The 25,933-nt window shown below is 36.3% G+C and overlaps 1 protein-coding gene across 2 annotated transcripts in view; it reads left to right on the top strand.

Moving 5' to 3' along the window:
- The window catches only part of CDH12 (cadherin 12), a 293,010-nt gene that overhangs the window by 229,522 nt on the left and 37,555 nt on the right, over positions 1–25,933 (top strand). For both annotated transcript variants that reach the window (XM_062211772.1, XM_062211771.1), the window contains 2 exons: positions 6,918–7,105; positions 22,110–22,363. In XM_062211772.1, coding sequence (XP_062067756.1) covers positions 6,918–7,105; positions 22,110–22,363 — 442 coding nt within the window. The remainder of the gene's footprint in view (positions 1–6,917; positions 7,106–22,109; positions 22,364–25,933) is intronic.

The following is a 25,933-nucleotide window of genomic DNA, read 5'->3' as shown; positions in this document are numbered from 1 at the left end:
AAGATTGTAGTTGAATCACATATGGATAATCAAAATTATCAGGATACAGTAATTAATCTACTATCCAAATAAATTTTCAAAAATATCATTCAGTATCTACACCTTTTTGTTTTGAGTTTACCTGCTCAGGAATGAAAAATTAAGAGGAATAAATTTCTCATTGCTCCTAGAAAAAGAAATATTGCTACTGTAACATAGACGATATTAAAATTAATTTATTAATTGACTGGATATATGTTCATTGCAATTCATATCCATGTATTTGGTTACAATAGAACTAAAATGGACAAATACACTATGTTGAAGGTGAAGTAATTTAATCCAGTAAAGATCTTGATCGCAAATAGTTGACACTTCCAAAGAATATGTTCATTCTTGCCCATCCTAAGATGGGCAGGAGTTACTGAAAGATTCTATTACGGTATGCATGGTATGCTTGACAGACATCCAGCTTGACTCCACCTTTGTTATCAACCTGGTTCGTTTTGTGGACTGTTTCTATTACTTTAATCCAAACTTATTGAAACATAGCTTCAGGCTTTTGAGGAAATAGAAGGCATAAAATGTTTTTCAACTACCAAAATATGTTTTAGCCCTTAGTTCCCCCATTTTCAAGATATGGAAAAATATTTCAAAGTTAAAATGACTTTGCAGAAGACTTTGCAAACATTCCCCTTTCTTTCATCTAAACATATCTATAAGCAGTTTGCTAATAATTTTTGCCATTCTTGTAGGAAAATTATATATTTCTGTGTATATACAGAGTTTATCTACGAAAGTATTATTTGAAAATTAATTAGTATTAATAGTAATACTGAGTTCATACACCATTGTATAATTGATTTTCAAAAATATAAAAACTAATTATTAGTATTGTCATTATCATTGTATAATTTTGTTGGTCAGGAAAACAAAGATTAACTGTTTTGCCCAGGATATACTTACATGTACACATTTTCTATAACAATAACCTTTACTCACACTGTTTGTTTTGATATCATTTATATCTCTTTATATAAGGTGAAATGATTTTATATTCTTCATATTTAATTTGAAATTAAAACATAAAATATCAATAAAACAACATTTATTTCTAAGGGATTATGTTAAATAAAACAAAATAAGCATGTGCAGGATCACTATGTGAATAACACCATGACTGAATTCAATTACTACATCTACTATTTTGTGGCTATACGTACATAAAGAAACTCCAAAAAAGCTCATGGAAAGTTAAATCAAAGGGTGATGCATTGTCCCTGAACATTTTTGGAAACCCCTTGTATTTTAGTATCTGAAGTTTGAATGCAAATGTATTATTTGAGTGATGGCCTCAAATATGTGGTTTCGAGTTCTTTAAAATGTTTAATATTCTTGTTATTTTGAAATAATGTGTTCTTAACATTTCCAATATTTCTAACATTCTATTATTTTTAAAGCACTATTTATTCCACATTGGTTTCTTGCTATACAAATTTTTATGTGCAATGGAACATGGACTTATGTATTTAAAGGAATTTTAGACTTATTATTGCAATAAGCCTAAAATAAATGTGTGTCAAAGGTGATGCCTAGCACATGATGACAATGTAACTACACAATACATTATACATAATCTGGCTTTCACACAGCTAGATATTACTTCAAAGTTTTGAATTAATCTGAATGACCTCAACTTTACTGTTATTGAGATTCTAGAAGTGATAAAATGGCAAGCTATTGGAAATTAACCAACAGAACCTAAACAATCTGACATAACTAATGCGTAGTTTCTCTCACATGTTCCATATGCTGAAGATTTTATTACTAGTTGCAATATTTTATTGAGAAATCTCCCCATCTTATTGAATGTGTCTTCTACCTTACTAAAGTGTATGCCATGTAAAGAATTAAAAAAAAAAACTGTTTTGTGTATTTGTGTTTTCTATGCACAAAAACTCAATGCAAAAACCGCATGTGATGAGTCACTGCGTTACTTCTGTTATTTTTAATTTTTGAGTGCTGCATGTTAGTGGAATGTTATAAATCCAATCACATTTATTTAATGCTGAGTATTTCATGTCTCATAAAATATTTTTATAAAACTTAAAATTCACTTCTTAGCATATTGTCTCAAAAGGTGGTCTCTTTCACCTGCAGTCTGCATTAATTTAGGAGCTTAGGGTTACGTTTCAGAATTTAAAACTTTTTCTCATGTTGAAAGCTCTCAACTTTGGCAAAACTCTAATCTTACTAACAGGAATATCTTGTAGAAGACTCTAGAATACATTAGTTCCTTCAAGACTCAATTATTTTTTCAAGAATTATTTTGTTTATTTCAAAGGCAGATTAATAGGAAGGGAGAGAGAGAGAGAGAGAGAGAGAGGGAGAGAGAGAGAGATTCCATCTGCTGGTTCACTCCCCAGATGGTCTCATAAGCAAGGTCTGGGCCAGGCAGATGCCAAGAAATGGGAACTCCATCTGGGTCTCCTACATGACTGCTTGAGGCCCAAGCACTTGGACTGTATTGTTCCTTTTCCAGGAGCATTAGCAGAGAGCTGAATCGAAACCAAGCAGTTGGGACTGGAACCAGCATTCTGATTCGCAAAGGAAACTTAACCCACTGCACCACAATGTTGGTCCCAGTACTCAGTTCCTTTATTTTTGCTTCCAACTCTTGCAATGAAAAGGTAACTCATAAGTGAAATATGCAACTAGAAGTAGCTCTTATTACATGCAATGGATAGTGTAAGCACAAATGCCATGTTGTTTCAGTTAGATGCATGTGTTTTGCTAAAGATCCCATCCCATCCACACAGAAGACCCCACCACCACTGCACCCTCTGCTTTTCCCCAAGAATTTCTGTACAACTTTATAAACACTGTGCCCACTGCTGGCTTATCCGAAGCTGGAAATCCTCTAATGTTGAGAGCTGCCTATCCTTCACCGAACTGTCTTTCAGCTCTTCCTCTGTAAGTTTGAACTGTAAGCTTACTAACTAAACATTATGATAGAGATGAATTGCCAATACACTATTCAACATAGACATCTATTTTTCTGTTACATCGAGAACACTTACTGATGAACTGTGAGGTTGGACTATCAATGATTATATATACTTCATAATTTAAAAATGATGCTTCTATTTTCATTTTTGTGAAATCTTACACTCAAAGCTTTTGCTATTTATTCACATTCCTTATCACAATCATGTGAGAGGCAAAGGAAGTAGACACAATTCTGATAAATTGTATTCCTATACAACTGATATTAAAAAAAAAATAAAGGAAATGAAAAATAACACATACTTTGCACTAGGTGTTTTTTCTTTGGAATTTTTTCCCTAAGAATTTCTGTACAACCTTATAAACACTGTTACATGATTTTTTTGTGGTATTAAACAGAAATTCAAGCATCCTCATATTTGCTAGTATCCCAGAAACACCTCAATAGAATTGGGATTTAATTTATCAATTATGAAACACTTCACTCTTAAAAAGTAGATTGCAAAAGCCACATTAAGTTCTGTCTGTCTAATCATGGCTATTTGAAGTCATACAATTCTCCTTGAGTATTAGTCTTGCTCCTTCATGTAGACAATGGAAGATGATATAATGCATTATTTAGTTTTTCCTCCTTGTTCTGGTTGCCTTAAGTTCAGACCCTCCTTTATGATCAGCAAGCATTGGGGCCGGCATTGTGGCATAGCAGATAAAGCTGCTGCCTATGACATTGGCATCCCATATGACACCAGTTTGAGCTGCAGCACTTCATGTTGGCTCCCTGCTAAGGCACTGGGAAAGTAACGGAAGATGGCCCAAATGCTTTTGCCCTGGCACCTATATGGGAGACCAGAAAGAAGCTCCTGGCTCCTAGCTTCGGTCTGGTCCAGCCCTGGCCATTGTGGATATGTGAGGAGCAAACCAGCGGATGAAGATTCTCTCTGTCTCTCCCCTCTCTGTAATTACCTTTCAAATAAATAGAATAAAACTTTAAAAAAATCAGCAAGAATTAAGCACCTGTATATGACAACCACGTTAAAGTTAGGGAATAACATGGCCAGCGCTGTGGCGCAGTGGGTTAATGTCCTGGCCTGAAGCGCCAGAATCCCATATGGGCACCAGTTCTAGTCCTGGCTGCTCCTCTTCCCATCCAGCTCTCTGCTATGGCCTGGGAAAGCAATAGAAGATGTCCCAAGTCCTTGGGCCCCTGCACCCATGTGGGAGACCTGGTAGAAGCTCCTAGCTCCTGGCTTTGGATCGTCGCAGCTCCTGCCGTTGTGGACATCTAGGGAGTGAACCAGTGGATGGAAGACCTCTCTCTGTGTCTCTACCTCTCTCTGTAACTTCATCTTTCAAATAAATAAAGTAAATCTTAAAAAAAAAAGTTTAGGGAGTAAAATCCAATGAAATATAATAATCCCAGCCTATTAGAAGTTACTAGTTTACTAAATTACTATGACTTTCTATAAGCAGGATTTCTTCATAATGTCTGTATAATACTCAAGTATTGCCACTTGGAGGTGCTTTTTTCCTATATTGTTTATGTATTTACATAGGTACATATTTATATATGTATGTATTTAAATGTTTAAATAAATTATTTTAGAAAGACACCTCTTATAACCTTTGAAAGCAGTTGTACTATTAATTAATTGAGCTACTTAAACAATTATTTGTGAACAGCATAAAATATTCATTTTATACATGAAATAAAAAAGCTTTAGTTAATATTTAGCTATCCTGAAAATAAATATCTGTTCCAGTGAGTTAATGTCCATTGGATGTAAACAAGGATAATATGAACATAGTTTATAAGAGCAAATGGTATATATAATTTTTCAATGTGAAGTTGGTCAGAGAAAATTTAATTGCTACCACAGTTAATACAATCACCAAACTTGGAAGTGGATTGTAAAAAAAATACTAAGCTGGCTGGCATCACGGCTCACTAGGCTAATCCTCCACCTACGGCGCCAGACCCCAGGTTCTAGTCCCAGTTGGGGCGCCGGATTCTGTCCTGGTTGCTCCTCTTCCAGTCCAGCTCTCTGCTGTGGCCTGGGAAGGCAGTGGAGGATGGCCCAGGTCCTTGGGCCTTGAACCCGCATGGGAGACCAGGAGGAAGCACCTGGCTCCTGGCTTCGGATCCACAACACGCCAGCTGTAGTGGCCACTTGTGGGGTGAACCAATGGAAAAAGGAAGACCTTTATCTCTGTCTCTGTCTCTCTCTCACTGTCTAACTCTGCCTGTCAAAAAACAAAAATACTAAGTTATGGAAAACAATTGGGGATACAAAAGCAAATATCTGTAGGAATCTCTATATGGTGTGCTTGCCTGTTTCCCCATAATACCATATTGAAGCAAGTAATTCTAATATCTAATGTGATTGTTGAATGAATTTCGTCCTCCAATAAATATGTGGATGCTTGCCCAATGTAACTTCTTTAAATTTGGTGAGGGTTTCACAACATATTAATCACCATTTTTGCTTTACTAATAGAAAGTGACAAAGTCAACTAACAAAATTTGAAACTGGAAGTCCAATATCAAAAATAAACTTAATATTTGTGTTTATTTTTGCTTCTATATTTTTATTTCCTCTCACTCTCTTCCTTTAATTATTTTTTATTTGAATGTATTGTTGTTTAACCTATTTATTTGAATAGGCTTTTAAACCATTAATCCTTGTTTTGATTAGATACCAGTAAAATAAATACATTGTATCATTTCTTCATGTGATAATTTAAAAAAATTCTACAAAAATAAAGAACCTGTTTTTATATTTTCATTTTTGAAAAATTTTGCACTTCTTCATGATTTAGAAAGTTATACACATTGTGATTTTTCTAGTTTTTCCAATTCATATTCAACTTAATAGTGATGTAAGTGCTCCACCTGGTGGTCAAAATGAGCATTTTACTTTTTTGGTTTTTTTTTTAATTAAAAATGGGTGATAGAATTTATATGCTAATTAAAAGCACTTGTCAGAGTGTCAATTTAAAATTTACTAGACATATATTGATTAGTCTATATATGCTTCATTTAAATCCATTGTTGTTTATAATTCGATTGACTATCATCGTTTTATAGATTTTTTTAGATTATTTTAAACTTACTGAAACAGTTTTAGAAAACATATCCTTAAGTATCATTCTCTGTATCTATCTACCTATCTATCAAATATCTATGTAAAATTTTTAAAAAATATTTATTTATTTGTTTGAAAGGCAGGATTTCAGAGAGGGAGATACAGACACACAGGTTGGGGAGGAGAGGGAGAAAGAGAGAAAGAGATCGAGAGATCCATCTTCCATCTGCTGGCTCACGCCCTTGATGGCTTCATTGGCCGGGACTGCTCTGGTCAATCCAGGAGCTTCTTCTAGGTCTCCAGTGTATGCAGTAAGGGCCCAAACACTTGGGCTATCTTCCGATGCATTCCCAGGCCATTCGTAGGAAGCTGGCTCAGTAGTGGAACAGCAAGGACATGAACCAATAGCCATGTTGGATGCCAACACTGCAGGCGGAGGGCTTACCTGCTATACCACTACACCGGCCTCTCAATCTATGTCAATTTTTAATTCGTTTTTTGCATTCTGGATTTTACTGTCATGGTACCAATTAATTTCATGGTTATACCTACTCTCTCCCATTTAACAGCTATGCCGTTAATTTATAAAATAATTCTCCACAGTAATTCTAACATAGTACACTTTACTATTTATGATGTCCAATTAAAATTCTGGAGCAGGAACTACAGAAATGAGAAGTGAAGCTATTATTCCTAATAACAATCCTTAGCTTGACAGCAAATTGCCTTTCCATTTTGTACTATAATGTTCTAAATTTGATTTACCTTTTCTAAACTATATTTCTCAAGCCTTGTAATCTGACTCAATGCTAACTTCACTTTCGATGTGAATTATACATGTCTCACCAGGCATCTTCCATCTGAAAGTTCCTGAGTCTTCCCCTGTTGGCTCAGCTGTCGGACGAATAAGAGCCGTGGATCCTGACTTTGGACAAAATGCGGAAATTGAGTACAATATTGTTCCAGGAGATGGGGGAAACTTGTTTGACATCATCACAGATGAGGAGACACAAGAAGGAGTCATCAAACTGAAAAAGGTACCTCGCCAGCAGGACACCCGAATACTCTATACAAATAGCAAATTATTCTAATTTTCCTTTATTTAGAAATATTTTACACAGAAACAAATGATGATGATCACTGACTTCTACTGGCACTGTTCTGTGATTCAGTAAGTACATGTGTTAGATAAACACTCGGCCTATTAATTTTATTAAATAATTTCAGATAGCTTTCACTAGAAATTAAATGTAATTTTATTTTTAATTGCTATAAATACAGACAGAGCATGAATTTTAAAATGAGACCTAGATGTAAACTGTAAACCTAACAGACTTGCTGTTGACCACTTTTTTGATTTGCTGACAATATAAAAAATTCACCTGAGGGTTGATATCACTCTGCGAGAACATTGATGGCACAAACTGTAATGGCCAGCAGAGCAGAAGAGATAAAAAAGGCTCATAATGAAGCTTCAAGCAATTGTTAGGAAGAAAGTTAAAAAGAGTAATATTAGAAAGAGAGGGAGAGCGAGAACAGATGGGCTGTGATGGACAGCTGTGTTATAAGGGTAAATTGGTCATTAGGAAGATCAGAGAGAGGGAGGGAAAGAGAGTGAGTGCAGTTAGTTGGTCCATTAGAAAGAAATTGCTATCTGTAGTATATGCAGTTTTGTCTTTTGTTTGGGCAGTGGCAAGGAGGGATGTATAAATTCAAGAAAGATGAAAATTAGGAACGGGTTTGAGGTGAGCAGATTATTTCCATATAATATGAAGCAGTGTGTGTGGATTTCCAGCTGAGGAGTGCAGAGAAGTGAACCTCCTTTTGCTCAGTGCTTTTCCCTTGCTTGTCCCTAGAGTGAGTCTGTCCTCAGCTGCAGTGTGTCATGCCGCTTGCTCACCGTGATTATTTTAACCCAGAAGAAATATTTTTGCACTGACTCAAATTAATCAGTCTACTTTTCCCACATTTGTTCATGAGTGCTGAATTTTAACAAGGAAATAATATATGTGGCAATGAAAACAATCTTCAAAAGGAAACACATTTTCATATAGATTATTTATCACATTTTATCCCTACTATTGCATATAAATTATGTTTAGTGTAGAAGTAAATTAAACCCACACCACCTCATTCAACAAAATTATGTACTCGTGCTGAATTTGCAAACTACACTTAGAAAGATGTGTCAAATTCTTATCCATCTCGTTCCTTCCTTGATTAGGTAGTTTCCTCATTTTCTTTTCTGAAGCAAATCAATGAAGTATCATCCTTTTGTTTTCCTAAATGACTCCTTACCCCCCACCCTCACAAAAAAACACATTTAAATGTCTTACACACATCAATTCAAAGAAACATAAAATCTCTTAATAATATGAGAAATAAGTTAAAATATTCTATATCAATAGGTAATACAATTATGTATGAAATTAGGTACATTTACAAAGTAAAATTAAGCTACAAAAGCCAGTATTATACATATTTATTCATGTTATATTTATTTATATTTCTATAGTTATAAATGTATTACATACATAACCTATAATTTATATTTCTATTTTCATTTTTATCTATACCTATTTACCATGTTTGCCATTAAGTAACTAATGTCTCGGTGTCAATCTAGAAAAATATTTGCCATTATTATTTTTATACATAATTGAAAGCAGTAGTGTTAACTATAGTTCTTCATCTTATCATATCAAAACAGATTAATCTTTGAAAATAATGCTCCAGCTTTATTCAACTACCCTAAGTACAGTAAGAAGCCATCGTCTGCCTTTTTTGCTTATGAAAATTTATAAAGAATAAAGAAGCCATATCATTTCATTCTGTGTTTATTTAATCTTTGAGAATTTTAAAATATTTCTTAATTTGATTAAAATTCAGAATTGAAAAATTGTTGAATATCTTTATCAGATTAGATTCAGATAATCTGAATAAACAAGATAAAAGCACGGATCCAAGTCAAAACTTATTTTCCTCTTCTGCTGGCTGAATCACTGTCCATTTTTCTGATATAAATCTTGTTCTTTCAATGAGGCACAGTGTCCATAACTTTCACTCCTTGAACCTGCAGGTGTTTATGGAGCAGTAACTACAACACACTGAGCTAAACAGATATAGTCCCTATACTGAAGCATTCCATTTAACTGGAAAGTCAGATGAGAAATTAAAAATCACTCTGTGTAGTGCATTGAAAGATGTAAAGCGGGGTAACCACACAGTAAGGAAGGTGGCAGGTGGAAGACATGGGTTAGTGTGACTTATGAGCAGAAAAGGTGTCCCTGTTAGGGTGGAGCCTGAGCAGAGAAATGCAGAAAGTGAGGGCTGAACCGTGCAGTGTCTGCGTTCTGGGTGTTCCAGAGGGTTGACACACAGCTGCACACTGTCTGAAGTAGGCGTGTCCAGGGCAAGGAGGTGGTGGGGCGGGAGCAGACAGTGAAGGAGACAGCCAGCAGACAGGCAAAGGCCCCTCAGGGACAGTCTTTGAGACCAGGTCCAGGACTTTGGATCTGATCATGTTCCAGGAAAATGGGTGAGTTTAGATCTAAATCACCTTTACGATGGTAGAGCCAGGTCGTTTCAAGGAAGTGAGAGTGGATGACCTACCGAAGCATCACACCACACCTAGTAGTCATGCACAATGCCAAGAAACACAGTAACACTTAGAGCAAGAAAATGAAACTTTAAAAAAAAAAGAAAAAAAGAAAGAAAGAAAGAAAGAAAGAAAGAAAGAAAGAAAGAAAGAAAGAAAGAAAGAAAGAAAGAAAGAAAGAAAAAACCTCCATAGAAATAATCTGGGAAAATGTTGGAGATGTGGATGTGATACTTATAGCAAAGGAGATTTTGAGAAATGCTGAGATTCTGGCTAAACTTAAAAGGTATACCACTCCAACACATTCTTATAAATATTCAGATCACATGGTAATTGCATTAGTGTACTTATAGAGCCCAATAGAATTCATGAATTTGCTTTTAGTGTTACAATTTGATTCTTCTTGAAAATAAAACTCCATCAAAGGCAATCCCTAACACTAAATTATTATTCTGTTTAAAAAGAAAATTAAAACCTGCAGACTACATCCATTAAATCTTCAAAACTGTGACTCTGAAGGACAATTTGTAACAAAATTTAAAAATCTATCTGTCACCTATTATTATGTGAGTGTATTTGTGTACACACATATGCACAGCACTGTCTTACTTGATTAAATATGGCAGTATAATATAAAATAAGCATAAAAATAAAAAAGGGAAATACCAAGTCAGATCAATCTTATGAAAAATTCGTAATTCATTCAAACAACTATAATTCTTTAAATATACATCTGTTTAATTGAAGACTATGAGAGGACTATTTAAGCATATATTCAGTAAGTTCTCAGAAAATCCAATCTTACTTTTCATTAGGTGATCTGAAGAATTACATGCACTCAAATGATGTGTATGTTAACAGCAGGTGTGTTTCAGTTTCATACGAATATTAATATTATTTTTGAAAGTATTGTTTTCTTTTTTTTAAAGATTTATTTATTAATTTGAAAGTCAGAGTTACACAGAGAGAAGGAGAGCCAGAGAGAGAGAGAGGTCTTCCATCCCCTGGTTCACTCCCCAGATGGCCGCAACAGCCTGAACTGAGCCGATCCGAAGCCATGATCCAGGAGTCTCCCACAAGGGTGCAGGGGCCCAAGGACTTGGGCCATCTTCTACTGCTTTCCTAGGCCATAGCAGAGGGATGGATTGGAAGTGGAGCAGCGCTTCGGGCCAGGACATTAACCCACTGCGCCACAGCACCGGCCCCTGAAAGTATTTTTTTCAATATCTCAGAATACAAATGTAAATGTAATAATTTTGATGTGAAACCAATTTTATATTGGAATCAGGTTTTTAAGTCCGTGATGCATTTAGAAAGTCCAAAAACATAAATTCTGCCTTTGAATATGTAGCTGAATTTTAAACATCATTTACTTGAATTCTTTGATAAACTGACTTGGAACAAAACACAATATGCTCTGTTTTCAGGAAATTTAGATTTTAACTCACTGAAAAATGATATTTAATGATATTTAATGCTCTTAACCATTAATGTTCTTAACCATTTTATTATTGTTTTATCCTAAAATTTTTTACTTGCTCCTCTTTTACTCTTTATTTCTCTGTTACTCCACTATGGATGAGAGTCAAAGTAGATAAAATTGATGGCCACTTTTATATGGGCTGAGAAGAATGAATAAAGACATTTTTGTTTATTTTATTTTTTTAACCTCAACTTTGATTCTCTTTATTTGGCTCTAATAAAATTCATATTTTACTCTGTCACTTTGAATTCAGAGTAACATGAAACTTTACAAATCCCACTGAGGTGTATGATGTTGGTCAAAAACAAAACTGTTTTCTTTGTCATATTGCTTTCACTGAGTTAAGCAGTAAAATATAAAAATATCCCTATGTATTATTGACTATTATAAAAATACAAACACAAATGAATAAAAATACACCTGCAAAATTTTAATCCCATTGAAAAACTAAAAAGTGGTCTAAAGTACAGTAACAGAATAAAACTAAAATTAAAAAATTGAATTCAATAATTTAATTCTTTGTGAAAAGCTAAATGAAATATGCTTTTAATCAATAGTTTTTCTGTTTTCTTGCTAGATAAATGAAATTAAACATATACTTCTTGGATATAACATAAATTGGAAGTTATATGAATTTAAAAGTGTCAAGGATCAAAAATATAAATATATTTAGAAACACCTCAGTCTTCTACTTACTAATTAAAGCATTTAAGTAACTAAATAGTGGAATAAATATTTCAGTTATGTTAAAAGATAAGTTGAGTATCCTGCATTATTTCTCATGCAAATCAGTAACATTTATGTAGAAATATCTATCTGGAACTAACCAGAATTGATGATACTGAAGTCATTTATTTAAAACAAAGAATGGGAAATTATCATCTATTTTAAAATAAGTAAAGCATATTTGGAATTTTAAAAATTCTTACCATTTTGATGTTTTGGGGGATAGTATTTCATTTCAAATATATATATTCATGTGATCACATTGAATTCAAAGCAATTTATTTTTATTCTGTCTAAATATAAGAAGGAAAAAGACTATACGCTTCACAAATATTCTTTAAAAATAGACCAAAGTCTCAATTTTTTTTCCACTGAATATATTTTTAATAGAAAGCTTTTATTTAATAAATATAAATTTTGTAAGTACAACTTTTGGATTATAACAGTTCCTCCCCTCCTACCCACCCTCCCACCTGCAAACCATTGCATCTCCTACTCCCTCTCCAATCCTATTCTTCATTAAGATTCATTTTTAATTATCTTCATATAAAGAAGATCAACTCTATACTAAGTAAGTATTACAACAGTTTGCACCCACACAGACACACAAAGTATAAAGTACTGCTTGAAGACTAGTTTTACCATTAATTCTCATAGTACAACACATTAAGGACAGAGGTCCTACATGGGGAGCAAGTGCACAATGATTCCTGTTGTTGATTTAACAATTGACACTCTTATTTATGACGTCAGTAATCACCCGAGGCTCTTGTCATGAGCTGCCAAAGCTATGGAAGCCTCTTGAGTTCACAAACTCTGACATTATTTAGATAAGGCCATAATGTTTATTGATTGATCAGTAAAATTCATAAAACTCATTGTCTCTTTTCAGTCTTAACCAATGACTACGAAGTGATTCCTCATGTTATGATTTGATAGCATAGCACCTTCATGTGGTAAATTTTTAAATAACCATTAGGGACCAGAGAAATATCAAGTTTGGACTATTTTATGTGGCTGAACTTACACCTCAAATTATTCAGCTTAAGTTACTCCTTAAGTCACACTGACATCCTTAACTTCAAGAAAAATGTGATCTTTTAATTTTTTTCTGTAAATATCATATTTCTGTTTTTCTCAATATTTGTTTTCACCTTATTTTTGACATCCCTTACTGAACATCTCCAAACATTTTCAACCCCAAATTTGCCACAAATAAATATAACCAACCACATTTTTCCTACTGCCTTGTGGAAATATCAAAATGCATTTCCCATGATCTTTTCAAACTCAAAACATCTAAAGTCAGTTTTCTTCTCTATTCCCAACAAAAGTGCAGCTGCTCATGTATTCTTTTTTCCAGTTCCTTAACCCAGAAATATAGGATTTTTCTTAAACTGCTTCCAATTGTGTTGACTTCTTGCTAAATAGGAGGCAAAGATTGTCTCTCACTTCTCTGGAACACAGTTCAAGTTTCCAAGTTTCTCTCTCTCTCTCTCTCTCTCTCTCTTTTTTTTTTTCATACAGGTAGAATTAGACAGTGAGAGAGAAAGAGACAGAAAGGTATTCCTTCCGTTGGTTCACCCCCCAAATGGCTGCTATGGCCGGTGCTGTGCCGATCTGAAGCCAGGAGCCAGGTGCTTCCTCCTGGTCTCCCATGAGGGTGCAGGGCCCAAGCACTTGGGCCATCCTCCACTGCCTTCCTGGGCCACAGCAGAGAGCTGGCCTGGAAGAAGAGCAACCAGGACAGAATCCGGCGCCCCAACCAGGACTAGAACTTGGAGTACTGGCGCCGCAGGCGGAGGATTAGCCTAGTGAGCCCATGTTTTTCTTTTCTCCTTTGAGTTTGCAGCTCTCTCTGTTACTCTGCACTGCAATGGCTGCTCTCCCATACTCACACCTTGTCATACCCAGTCAGTCTTTTACTTCATGAGTCAATGGTCAAAGTTAAATGTTTGTCTTCCTTAAATCCATTTCTATTACCATCTTCTGCACACACACAAACACGTGTACACAAAATCATACCCAGGCCACATTCCACCTACATCAAATTCATTGCAAAGTACACAAAAATACTTATCTATTCTTCCTTTTGCATAGAAGACTCTGCTCTATATGAGGTTGTTCATTAAGTTTTTCCTGTTTACTCATTTTCTTTCCTTTTTCCTTAACTCCTCTCCTCTCCTCTCCTCTCCTCTCCTCTCCTCTCCTTTCTCCCCTTTTTTTGAAAGGCAGATAAACCAGTAGGGACATAAACACAGATATCTCATCTACTGGTTCACTTCCCAAATGCCCACAACAGCTAGAGCTGTGCCAGAGCAAAGCCAATAACTATCAATTCCATTGGGTTGATTTTCTCGCATAGTTCACAGGGACCCAAATAATTAAACCATCACCTGTTGCCTGCTAGGCTATTCATTAGCAGGAAGCAGGAATCAGGAGCAGAGCAGGACCCAGACCTAGGCACTCTGTTATGAGATGTGGGTTCTTCATTGCTAGGCCAAATGTCTACCTGTTCCCTGTTCTTTAACCATGATTTTCCTTGTCTTTCAATGAAGGTTTCCTAGGATGCCTTCGCCTCTTTTCCAAGTTGTCAGCATTTCTGTCATAGCACATATGATTCTTACAGCATTTGTATTTAAAACATATCTAATTCTCTCTATTATATCTGTGCCTGTTCTTCTTTTTAAAATAATTTTTACATTTTATATGCCATGTAAAAGTTGTACATATATATGAGTAGTCTGTGATGTCTTAAAGCATGTACACATTGTGTGAGGTTCAAACCCCAGAGACAGCGCTATAATAGCTGTGTTTATATCTCCATCATGAAAGAAAAGGCTTGAAATATGCAGGGTGTTAAAACTTGTTGTGGATTGAAAGAATGCATATCTTCTGCTGATTTACTTTCTTGATTCCTGATATATTGTATCTCTTATTACTCACATACAAAATTCCATATACTTTGTAAATTATTTAGAAATTAAGCATTTTGCTGGTTCTACAAATGGTTAATCTGAAACCTAGAGGAAAAAGGTGGATTTTTCAAATCACCTACCTTTTTATTAATTATAGTTATGTCTGAAAAACAGACCTTGTCAATGATTGCCAAGAGCAGGGTATGCTAGATATAACTGAATTCCCCAATTAGTCATGGTTTATATTACATGAGGAATTGCAAAATACTCATGGAAAATGGAATTAAAAGATAATGTGAACTTTCCATGAATTTTTTAAAGTCACCTCACATATTTATATGACATGTATTTTAATTAAGCATTTCTAGTAGTTGATGGAATTTTGTTATTTTTTAGGTAAAATATCACTGAAAATCTATAGCTAGTTCACTGGAAATTCTTAAAATTCCGTTTTTGTGTGTCTCTGTGTTGTTTTTTTGTGTCTGGTACTGAAGTCCTCAAAACATTATTATTATTAAAATAGATACATTGAAATAGTGTTCATGGTTCCTAAGATAATTTGATAAAGTTATCAAAATTCTGCAGTGCTACAAAAAGTGGAGTATAGTAACTACTTGTTGACAGAAAAAGTGAATGTACGTCTAATGTTAATTAAGGACTAATTAAGGATAAATTGTATGAAATGTGTTTTTTCATTTAGATATTTCATTTACAAAATAGACCAATCTGGTAATCTCATTTTTAAGCATATATATTTTAAAACTTTATAACAAATTCTTTTGAAATTTTGTCAACATTAAATCTAGATTTAAAAAATTCATTGTTAGGCCGGCGCCGCGGCTCACTAGGCTAATCCTCCGCCTTGCGGCGCCAGCACACCGGGTTCTAGTCCCGGTCGGGGCACTGGATTCTGTCCCGGTTGCCCCTCTTCCAGGCCAGCTCTGTGCTGTGGCCAGGGAGTGCAGTGGAGGATGGCCCAAGTGCTTGGGCCCTGCACCCCATGGGAGACCAGGAGAAGCACCTGGCTCCTGCCATTGGAACAGCGCGGTGCGCCGGCCGCAGCGCGCTACCGCGGCGGCCATTGGAGGGTGAACCAACGGCAAAAGGAAGACCTTTCTCTCTGTCTCTCTCTCACTGTCCACTCTACCTGTCAAAAAAAAAAAAATTCATTGTTATTCCCTTGATTATGGGGAATTTCTCACCTCATTCAGTCTCAACTATTATTCATTATATAATTATTTGACTTTTTTCATAAAATACTGAATTAAATCCTTTCCTTGATGATGATATCACAGATGCCTCCACATCTGTTCTCCAAATAGAATTAATTCTTATATCATACAGCTATATTTTGAAACACAATTTTTCTTTCAAATAATGCATGCTCTAAACATTATCTTTGTTGTTCAGCCTGATATAATAAATCTTTAACCTATTGTCCATTTATCCTGGTAGAATCTGACCTAAATCTGTTTTCCAACTGCTTTTCTTAAAGTGATCTACCTGTTTAAGATAAACCCACATCTTTTGATCATTTGGATTTTTTGACAGTTGCCCTTCTCTTGAACTTTGAGTTCTACCAAATGATTGACATAAAAGAGTCTTACTACTTAACAATCTCCTCTCTCTCTCTCTCTCTAGTGTCTGAAAATACACTATAATGTATATATACTATACTATATATATATATATATACTATAGTTTAAAATACACTATAATGTATGTATAAAATATATGTATATATACATATATTTACATATGTCATTACTACTTGAAATAATGCACATTCATCATAAAAAATGAAGCAATATAGAATGCTAAAAATAAGAGGGACAGCTTGGATCTGAGAATGGCATTAACTATATCATTTACTTGGGTCCTTTAAGCTGAAATTAAGATGTGGATACAGGTTGAGATGTAACCTGAAATTGCAGTCCATTCCCAAGTTTACTGGCTGCTGGAAGATTTCATTCCTTTGTGGTGTCATGACTGAAATCAGTATTTTTCTGTTAGCTGTGGCCAAGAGCAGGTCTCAGTTTCTACAGGTACCACTTAAGAATCTGCTGCATGAGCTCTTTACTCACAAGTTCACTTCTTTAAAAAAAAAAAACTTTTATTTAATGAATATAAATTTCCAAAGTACAGCTTATTGATTACAATGGCTTTCCCTCCCACCTGCAACCCTCCCCTTTCCCGCTCCCTCTCCCCTTCCATTCACATCAAGATTCATTTTCAATTATCTTTATATACAGAAGACCAGTTTAGTATATATTAAGTAAAGATTTCAACAGTTTGTACCCACATAGAAACACAAAGTGAAACATACTGTTTGAGTACTAGTTATAGCATTAAATCACAATGTACAGCACATTAAGGACAAAGATTCTACATGAGGAGTAAGTGCACAGTGACTCCTGTTGTTGACTTAACAAATTGACACTCTTGTTTATGGCATCAGTAATCACCCTAGGCTCTAGTCATGAGTTGCCAAGGCTATGGAAGCCTTTTGAGTTCACCGACTCTGATCTTATTTAGACAAGGTTATGGTCAAAGTGGAAGTTCTCTCCTCCCTTCAGAGAAAGGTACTTCCTTCTTTGACGACCTGTTCTTTCCACTGGGATCTCACTCGCGGAGATCTTTCATTTTATTTTTATTTTTTTTTTGCCAGAGTGTCTTGGCTTTCCATGCCTAAAATACTCTCATGGGCTTTTCAGCTGGATCCGAATGCCTTAAGGGCTGATTCTCAGGCCAGAGTGCTGTTTAGGACATCCGCCATTCTATGAGTCTGCTGTGTATCCCGCTTCCCATGTTGGATCGTTCTCTCCCTTTTTTGTTCTATCGGTTAGTATTTTCAGACACTAGTCTTGTTTATGGGATCCCTTTGATTCTTAGTCCTGTAACTATGATCAATTGTGAATAGAAATTGATCAAATGGACTAGTGAATTGGCATTGGTACATGCAACCTTGAATTGGAATCCCCTGGTACATTTCTAACACATTCTAAAGAGCAAAGAGCTGCTTGCCTAATTCTCTCCAGTAAATCATTTCCTTGTGTTTTCAGAAAGGTTCAGAAAATTGAAAGCCACAAAGGTGTCTCTTTGTTGCATAAGAACTGAATTAGCTCAATTTCATAACAATATTTCTATCATGGAGTGTAATCCTTTTATGAGTAGTTGTTTGCATTTTTATTGATTTGAAAATTAGAGTGTATTCCCTGGAATGTTGGGTGATACTCAGATGGGTGGACAATGTCACCTAGAGAAAGATCATTGTTCACTCTCTTTACCCTTTCTGCTCAATGTCCTTTGTCAATTGGACTTGCCTAAGGACCAGGGTCATAAAGGAATACATCCCCCTAGGATACTATTGTGGCATTTCTCTTACAATTTTCCCACTTCTTTCATCACTGCAGGGCGTAAGTTTTCAGCTGCAAAAAAATCTGTATGTACAGAAAGGTTCTTTCATCTCACTCCTGGTCTCCCTGACCACCAAATATTTACCTGCTGTGATGGGTCAGGAATTCCTAACAGGCATCTACTGTGTCTGAACTAAAAAAGAAGAAAAAAAAAAGGAAAAATGAGAATTTTCTTCCCTTCTCATCTCTGGCTTGAAACGGACATGCCAGTAGGCAGTCAAGTTCATCTGGATAGCTGTAGTGTATAATTAATTAGGAAAAGAAAACTAAGATCTTATCTTCAAAGGATTTGCCCAATCTTAAAGTTAATCAGAGGTATTTCTACCTTGGAGAAAGTAGAGAGGGAAATGAGGAACAATTGATATTAACTATGACATTCTAACATAGAATTCCATTTCAGCAAAGGGATTGTGGGCCAGGCAATTTAATTTTCTTTCTAGGTCAAAGTACTCTTAAAAGGATGCAGAGTAGTCTTAAATTAGATTACTATCAGGATCACTATCATAAAAATATATTACTTAATAGTCACAGAGCATTGAGCTTACAAAAGCAGAAAGTATATTTTATATGTTCTTTAGTAAATTCTTTTTTCTCCCACTGTATATTCTTTAGTATATTCTTTAACCTATGTGTTATTTAATTGTGCATGATATGCATTTTAATTAATTCAATATGGAATGTTTTCATTTGTTAGATTTCTTCCTTTCTCTAACCTAAAATTACTCTTTTTAATCACTTATTGCTAAGGCACCAGCAAATGATGTAACATCAAATATTTAAATATATGTTGTCCTGTTTTGCCTTGGTCTTTTTCACTGCAAGCTAAACTTTCCAAGTAATTGTTGTAGTTTTTTATTTTTGGCTTGAGTGATGTTTTTCATCAACTTTTTTTGCACTTGGTTATTTTCTCTGGAGTTTGATTCAGGTCTGATTGCAGCAAAGTAGTTAGCTTTTCAACTAATCAAATGAGCTTCAGGAGGAAGCTCCTGGCTCCTGGCTTTGGCCTAGCCCAGCCTTGGTTATTGTGGCCATGTAGGGAGTGAATTAGTGGATGGATGATGTCTCTCTGTCTCTCCCTTTTGCTCTGTAGCTGTGCCTTTCTAATAAATAAAATAAATCTTAAAAAAAGAAGAGCCTCAGGGGTCTTGGTTTAGACACAAAATTTCTGTTTGTGTAACCAATAATCTTTTCATCAACCGACACACACCATTCTTTCTTTACAGACATAAGAGAAATAAAAGTTTCTAACAGGAAAGGTATGGAAATTGAAGGAAATCAATATTATATGGTAACAGGGGAGAGATGAGTGAGCAAAAATACAGAAATTCAGGGTCTGGCACTGTGGCATAGTAGGTTAAGACTCTGCCTGTGGCGCCTGCATTCCATATGGCTGCTGGTTCATATCCCAGCTGCTCCTCTTTTTTCCAGTTCTCTGTTTTTGGCTGGAAAATCAGTGGAAGATGGCCCAAGAGCCATCTACGTGGGAGACCCAGAAGAAGCTCCTGGCCCCTGAGTTAGGATCAGCTCAGTTCTGGCCATTGTGGCCATTTAGGGAGTGAACCAACAGATTGAAGACCTTTTTCTCTGTCTCTCCCTCTCTTTGTCTATAACTCTACCTCCCAAATAAATAAATAATAAAAAAATCTAAAAATAATACAGGAAGTCAAAGAAAATATTGAATATCAAGCACATAAAACATGAATAAAAATGGAATGAATTAGATACAAAAGTACTAATTACAGGAGAAATAAATACAGGCCCCCCTGCATAAAAGATACTGTGGAGAGAGTTAATGCCAAAGTCAAGAGGTATTACTGGTCTGACAAAATAAATTTCATGGAATTGTGAGGGGTTTTGAGGATTTTTTTTTAATTAAACTTTTATTTAATGAATATAAATTTCCAAAGTATAGCTTATGGGTTACAATGGCTTCCCCCCTCCCATAACTTCCCTCCCGCCCGCAACCCTCCCCTTTCCCGCTCCCTCTCCCCTTCCATTCATGTAAAGATTCATTTTCAATTCTGTTTATATACAGAAGATCAGTTTAGTATATATTAGGTAAAGATTTCAACATTTTGCCCACATAGCAACGTAAAGTGAATAAACTACCATTGGATTACTAATTATAGCATTAAATAGCAATGTACAGCACATTAAAGACAGAGATCCTACATAATTTTTTTTCAAATTAATTAATTTTCTATGCCATTTCCATTTTAACACCAGGTTGTTTTTTTTTTTTCATTTCCAATTCTCTTTATGTACAGAAGATCAATTCGGTATATAATTAGTAAAGACCTCATCAGTTTGTGCCCACACAGAAACACATAGTATAAAAATACTGTTTCAGTACTAGTTATAGCATCACTTCGCTTTAGACGACACATTAGGGACAGATCCCACATGGGGTGTAAGTACACAGTGACTCCTGTTGCTGATTTAACAATTTGACACTCCTGGGGTTTTGAGGATTTTATGATTTTTTTCGCCATGTGAAAGGAAGCACAATCTTGTATTTAAAGAAAAAGATATTTGCTTTATTTTCCCAGGAGTACCAACAGGAGGTACAGATGTTGACAATTCCTTAGCATCACAGCAGAGGGAATTACTAAGGAAAGTAGAAATGTCTAAAGATCAAGAAAATTACTATGTTAAATTCACATTGCATTTTTCATAGTTGATTAGCATTCAGGGCCATTGACTTTAAACTTATCACACAAACCGCCACAAGGGCACCTTATGTGGGGAATATATTTGCAGTTACTGAGAAGAAAAGTCCAGTGTTCACAGTGAGGGTGAATTGAGTATCAGTGGAAGATGACTTCCTATGTGATGTGTCACAGCCTTCTTTCATTTGATTGCTTATGTTTAAACTGATAATTCTTGGGGCCTATATTGTGGCATTGATGGCTAGACCACTGCCTACAACACCAGCATCCCATATGGGCACTGGTTTGAGACTCAGCTGCTCCACTCCTCATCCAACTCTCTGCTAATGCACCAGGGAAAGCAGTAGAAGATGCCCCAAGTCCTTGGGCCCCTGCACCCACAGTGTGACCTGGGAGAAACTCAGGGATTCTGGCTTTGGCCTGGGGTGGTCCTGGTCATTGTGGCCATTTGGGAGCAATGGAGGGTCTCTCTCTCGCTCGCTCTCTCTCCACACACACACCTTTGTCCCTGTCCCTGTATCCCTGTACTTCTGCCTTTCAAATAAATAAAAACAAATTTTTTAAAAAATAAACTTACAATTCTTGGTAATATATCCTGATAATGCGTTACAGGGCTCACTAATTATATATATGGGTCTGAGGATACAAAAATAATTTTTTTTTCATAATTCCCAAGTGGGTATGCTTTTATATCCTGATACAGATTCTGAGTGATAATAAGTAGGCATTCAACACTATTTGTGAGAAAATTACATTGTTATCAAAATATCAGGGGAGAATGTCCTCAAAAGAACCCCATAGTTCCTTATACCAAATAGGTAGCTTCTTCAGTTATCCAAGTCCACTTTTGTGCTGTTCTGCTTGTAATTCTTGTAATTTCTTAGTTCCACTAGATGTCAGTATTGGATAAGAACAGAGAAATACGTTCCTTAAACTTAATCATTGTTCATATAAAATGAACAAACCCCATCTGGCATGCACGTTCCCAGGTATATTTTAGGATTTTAAAGTATGCAACTGATTATCTGCACAAGTTTCCCAGAAGGTTTGTTTTTTTCAAAAAATATATATCTTGTCCTTCTGTTATCCATTAATTATAAACGAAATTTAAATCTTGAAATTACTATGATTAGTTGTAACTTGAAAATAGTTCTGAAGCAATGTTTATCATTTGTGCCATATCTGTATGACTATAAATGTACCTCCTCATCTTGATTTGTCCTTACTTCAGCCATTAGATTTTGAAACAAAGAAGGCATATACATTTAAAGTAGAGGCCTCCAACTTGCACCTAGACCACCGGTTCCACTCGGCAGGCCCTTTTAAAGACACAGCCACAGTAAAGATCAGCGTGCTGGATGTCGATGAGCCCCCGGTTTTTAGCAAGCCATTGTACACTATGGAGGTGTACGAAGACACTCCCGTCGGGACCATCATCGGTGCTGTCACAGCGCAAGACCTTGATGTGGGCAGTAGTGCCGTTAGGTGAGAAAAATGACTATTTCCTTTTCTGTGTGCCTCAATATGAAACAAAAACAAACAAAAACTATTCTCTGACCAAATCTGAATGATGATGTAGAATGTGATTTACAGCACATGATGATTGAAAATGTAATGACTTTACCCAAGTCAAAGTATAGGGGAAATGCCATAAAATTTGCACAAAATATCCAATATCAATGGTTGAAAAAGTGTCTACAAGCATTGATGTGATGTTAGATATTATTCAATTAGCAAATCTCAACTTTTCAGTAATGCAACCTCAAAGAATAGTTCTCACCACTAATCATATTAAGCTACTCGCATAAAACCCAGAATGAATAGGCATCAATAAATTCTATGATGACTTTAAGATCTCTATTCCCTTTCTAAAAGTTAATGTTTGAAAAAGATGATTTACTATGTGTATTTTATTCACTGTGATAATTGTGTGTACTGGGTCTGAGATACAGTTTATCAATGAATAGTTCAAGTATCATTTCTATGGTTCCATAAATTTTGGACTTGTTCAAAGCCTATAATTTGTAAAAAGATTTCTCTTACTATTCTCTCTCTCTCTCTCTCTCTCTCTCTCTCTGACACACATACACAACTTCCATCAGCACCACTGAGGTGTAAAAAGATGCCTCTTTTCCTGACTTATCCATTCATCTTGCAGCATGTATTGGGACTGACTCCCATTCATTCTGTTATATGTGTCCACTCATACACCTACAACTACCATAATGTACAAGTATTTTTCACTATGTGAATTCCTGGTCACAATGCCTAGGATGACTGGAGAACAAAAAAAAAAAAAAAAAAAAAAAGAGAGAGAAACGTGAGGTTTGTTTTAAGTCCTTCAGTCTCAAAGAATGAAACTAAAAACATCAAGTAGACTTTAAAGCAAAAATACTGTTTTATTGACATAGGCAGAAATAGACACATATCTCCTAAGATTTTATGCTACGTGTTGAAGAATGACAAAAAAATGTATCAAGTATTCAGGCACCACTGAACACAGTAATAGCATATGGTGAGTTCTCAGGAATTGATTATGCATGCCTTATTCTCTATATTCATCAAAATCCATCCCACAAAGTGACATGAATAATGTCTATGTTAGAGTGCCACAGACAGGGTGGCTTAAATTTACACAAAATATTTACTTTCCAGATTCTCACAGGCTGGGATACCTCAGACTAAGATGCAACATATCTGGCCTCTGAAGAGATCTGATTCCTATTTAGCAGATGGTTGTATTTTCTGGGTATCCACAAGGATAGAGAAAGAGAAAGAGCTCTCTAGTCTACCACCCCCCACCTTTTCTTTAAATATTTTATTTATTTATGTGAAGCAGAGTTACAGAGAGAGAGAGAGAGAGAGAGAGAGAGAGAGAAAGTTCTTTCATCCACCGGTTCACTCCCCAAATGGCCACAAAGGCAGGAGCTTCTTCACACATGGGCGCAGGGGCCCAAGAACTTGGGCCACCTTCCACTGCTTCCTCAGGCCATAAGCTGAAAGCTAGATTGGAAGAGGAGCAGCTGGAACATGAACTAGAGCCCTTATCGGATGCTGGCGGAGCAGGCAGAGGCTTAGCCTACGATGCCACAGTGTTAATCCGTCTAAGATCCCTTTTGTAAGTACATAATGTTAGAATTTCGGAGGGACACAAACACTTTTAACATTCTGTTACTGGCCCCTCAAACTGCTTGTCCTTCTGGCATGCAAAATATATTTATTCCATCCCAACAGTCCCAAAGTCTTAACTAATTCCAGCATCAACTAAAGTCTCATATGATTATCATATAAACAAGGCATAGATTGGTTTTAAGGTATGATTCACCCTGAGGCAAAATTCGTTTCCATCTGTGAACCCATGATAACAACACATGTATGTGCTTCCAAAATGCAATGCTAGGAAAGGTGTAGGGTAGACATCACTGATCAAAAATAGATAAATAAGAAAACAAAATCAAGAGTTGTTGAGTGCTCAAAAATCCAACATCGAGCAGAGCAAGCCCCTTTAAATCTCAGTAACATACTTCTCCAACTGATGCTCTTCCTCCTGGACCTGCTGCAGCTTTTAAACAATATCCTCTTTGATCAGTTTCTCTCCCCTCACATTTTATTACAAGAAATCATATGCAACCACTCTGCTCCTTGAACACTTTGCCCATAAACTGCCTCAGACAAACATAAAATTTCATCCCTTTAATGTTGTTCAAAACATTAGGACATGAACACTGGTCACCCAACTTCTTTGCCACTTTTAAGCAAGGATCTGCTTTCCTCTGGTTTTCAGTAACATGTTCCTCACTTCCTGAGTCTTTTTTTTTCCAGGCAGACTTAGACAGTGAGAGAGAGAGACAGAGAGAGAGTTATAGACAGTGAGAGAGAGAGAGAAGAGAGAAAGGTCTTACTTCCGTTGGTTCACTCCCCTAATGGACGCTACGGCTTGCATGCTGCACTGATCTGAAGCCAGGAGCCTGGTGCTTCCTCCTGGTCTCCCATGCGGGTGCAGGGCCCAAGCACTTGGGCCATCCTCCACTGCCCTCCCAGGCCACAGCAGAAAGCGGGACTGGAAGAGGAGCTACTGGGACAGAATCTGGCGCCCCAACCGGGACTAGAACCTGGGTTACCAGCGCCACAGGCAGAGGATTAGCCTAATGAGCCAAGGCACTTGCCCCTCTCTGAGTCTTAATCAGAGTGGATATTACTATCCATATTTTCACCTGCATTTTTTCTGATTATTTAGGTATTCAATTAGAAGATGGAATATTTATCTATAGTTTTCCTCTTCTTTCTGAGCCCTTACAAGATTGCCCTAACCGTCTTCTTTTACAACTCAGAACTCCTCCAGCCTCTACCCATCACACAGTTCCAAAGCTACTTCCACATTTTTAGGTATTTTGCTCGCAGCATCCCTACTGCTTCATGTCAGTTTCTGGCTTTGTCAGTTCAGGCTGCTGTCACAAAAGAAGCACAGGCTGAGTTAGTCTGGAGGCTGTGGAGTTCAGAGTCTGGTGAAGGCTTTTTCCTACGGCCTGGTTGCCTTCTTGCATTCTCTCATGGCAGAAAGAGAGAAAGATCCCTCTGGGGTTCCTCTGTGAACGACAGAGATCTCATCTGTGAGGGTGGACCATCATGACCCAATTATTCTCTCCCCTCCAAGCCCACCTCTGAATACTTAACATGATAATTAATGCATGAATTTAGGGGGGAGGTAAACATTCAGCCCAGGGGCTGTATTGTGGCACAGTGGGTTAAGCCAAGACTTTTTCAGCAGCATCCCGTTATCAGGATGGAGGCTCCACTGTGACTTCCGGAAAGCACCAGAAGATGGCCCAAGTGCTTGTGCCCCTCCCACCTAATTGGGATCCCTGGGTGGAGTTCCCAGTTCCTGGCTTCAACCTGGGCCCCCACAGGCTTTTCAGTCATTTGTGGAGTTAACCAGCCAATGGAAGATTCTCTGTATCACACCATACCCCACCCCACACACCATAACTCTGCCTTTCAAATAAACAAATAAATCTTTAAATAATAGTTCCATCCATGACCAATATTTTTGTTCTT

The sequence above is a fragment of the Lepus europaeus genome, chromosome 15 (assembly GCF_033115175.1).
Source record: "Lepus europaeus isolate LE1 chromosome 15, mLepTim1.pri, whole genome shotgun sequence".
NCBI lineage: Eukaryota > Metazoa > Chordata > Mammalia > Lagomorpha > Leporidae > Lepus > Lepus europaeus.
The sequence above is the reverse complement of the archived record's forward strand: the minus strand, read 5'-3'. Positions and strand labels throughout refer to the sequence as shown.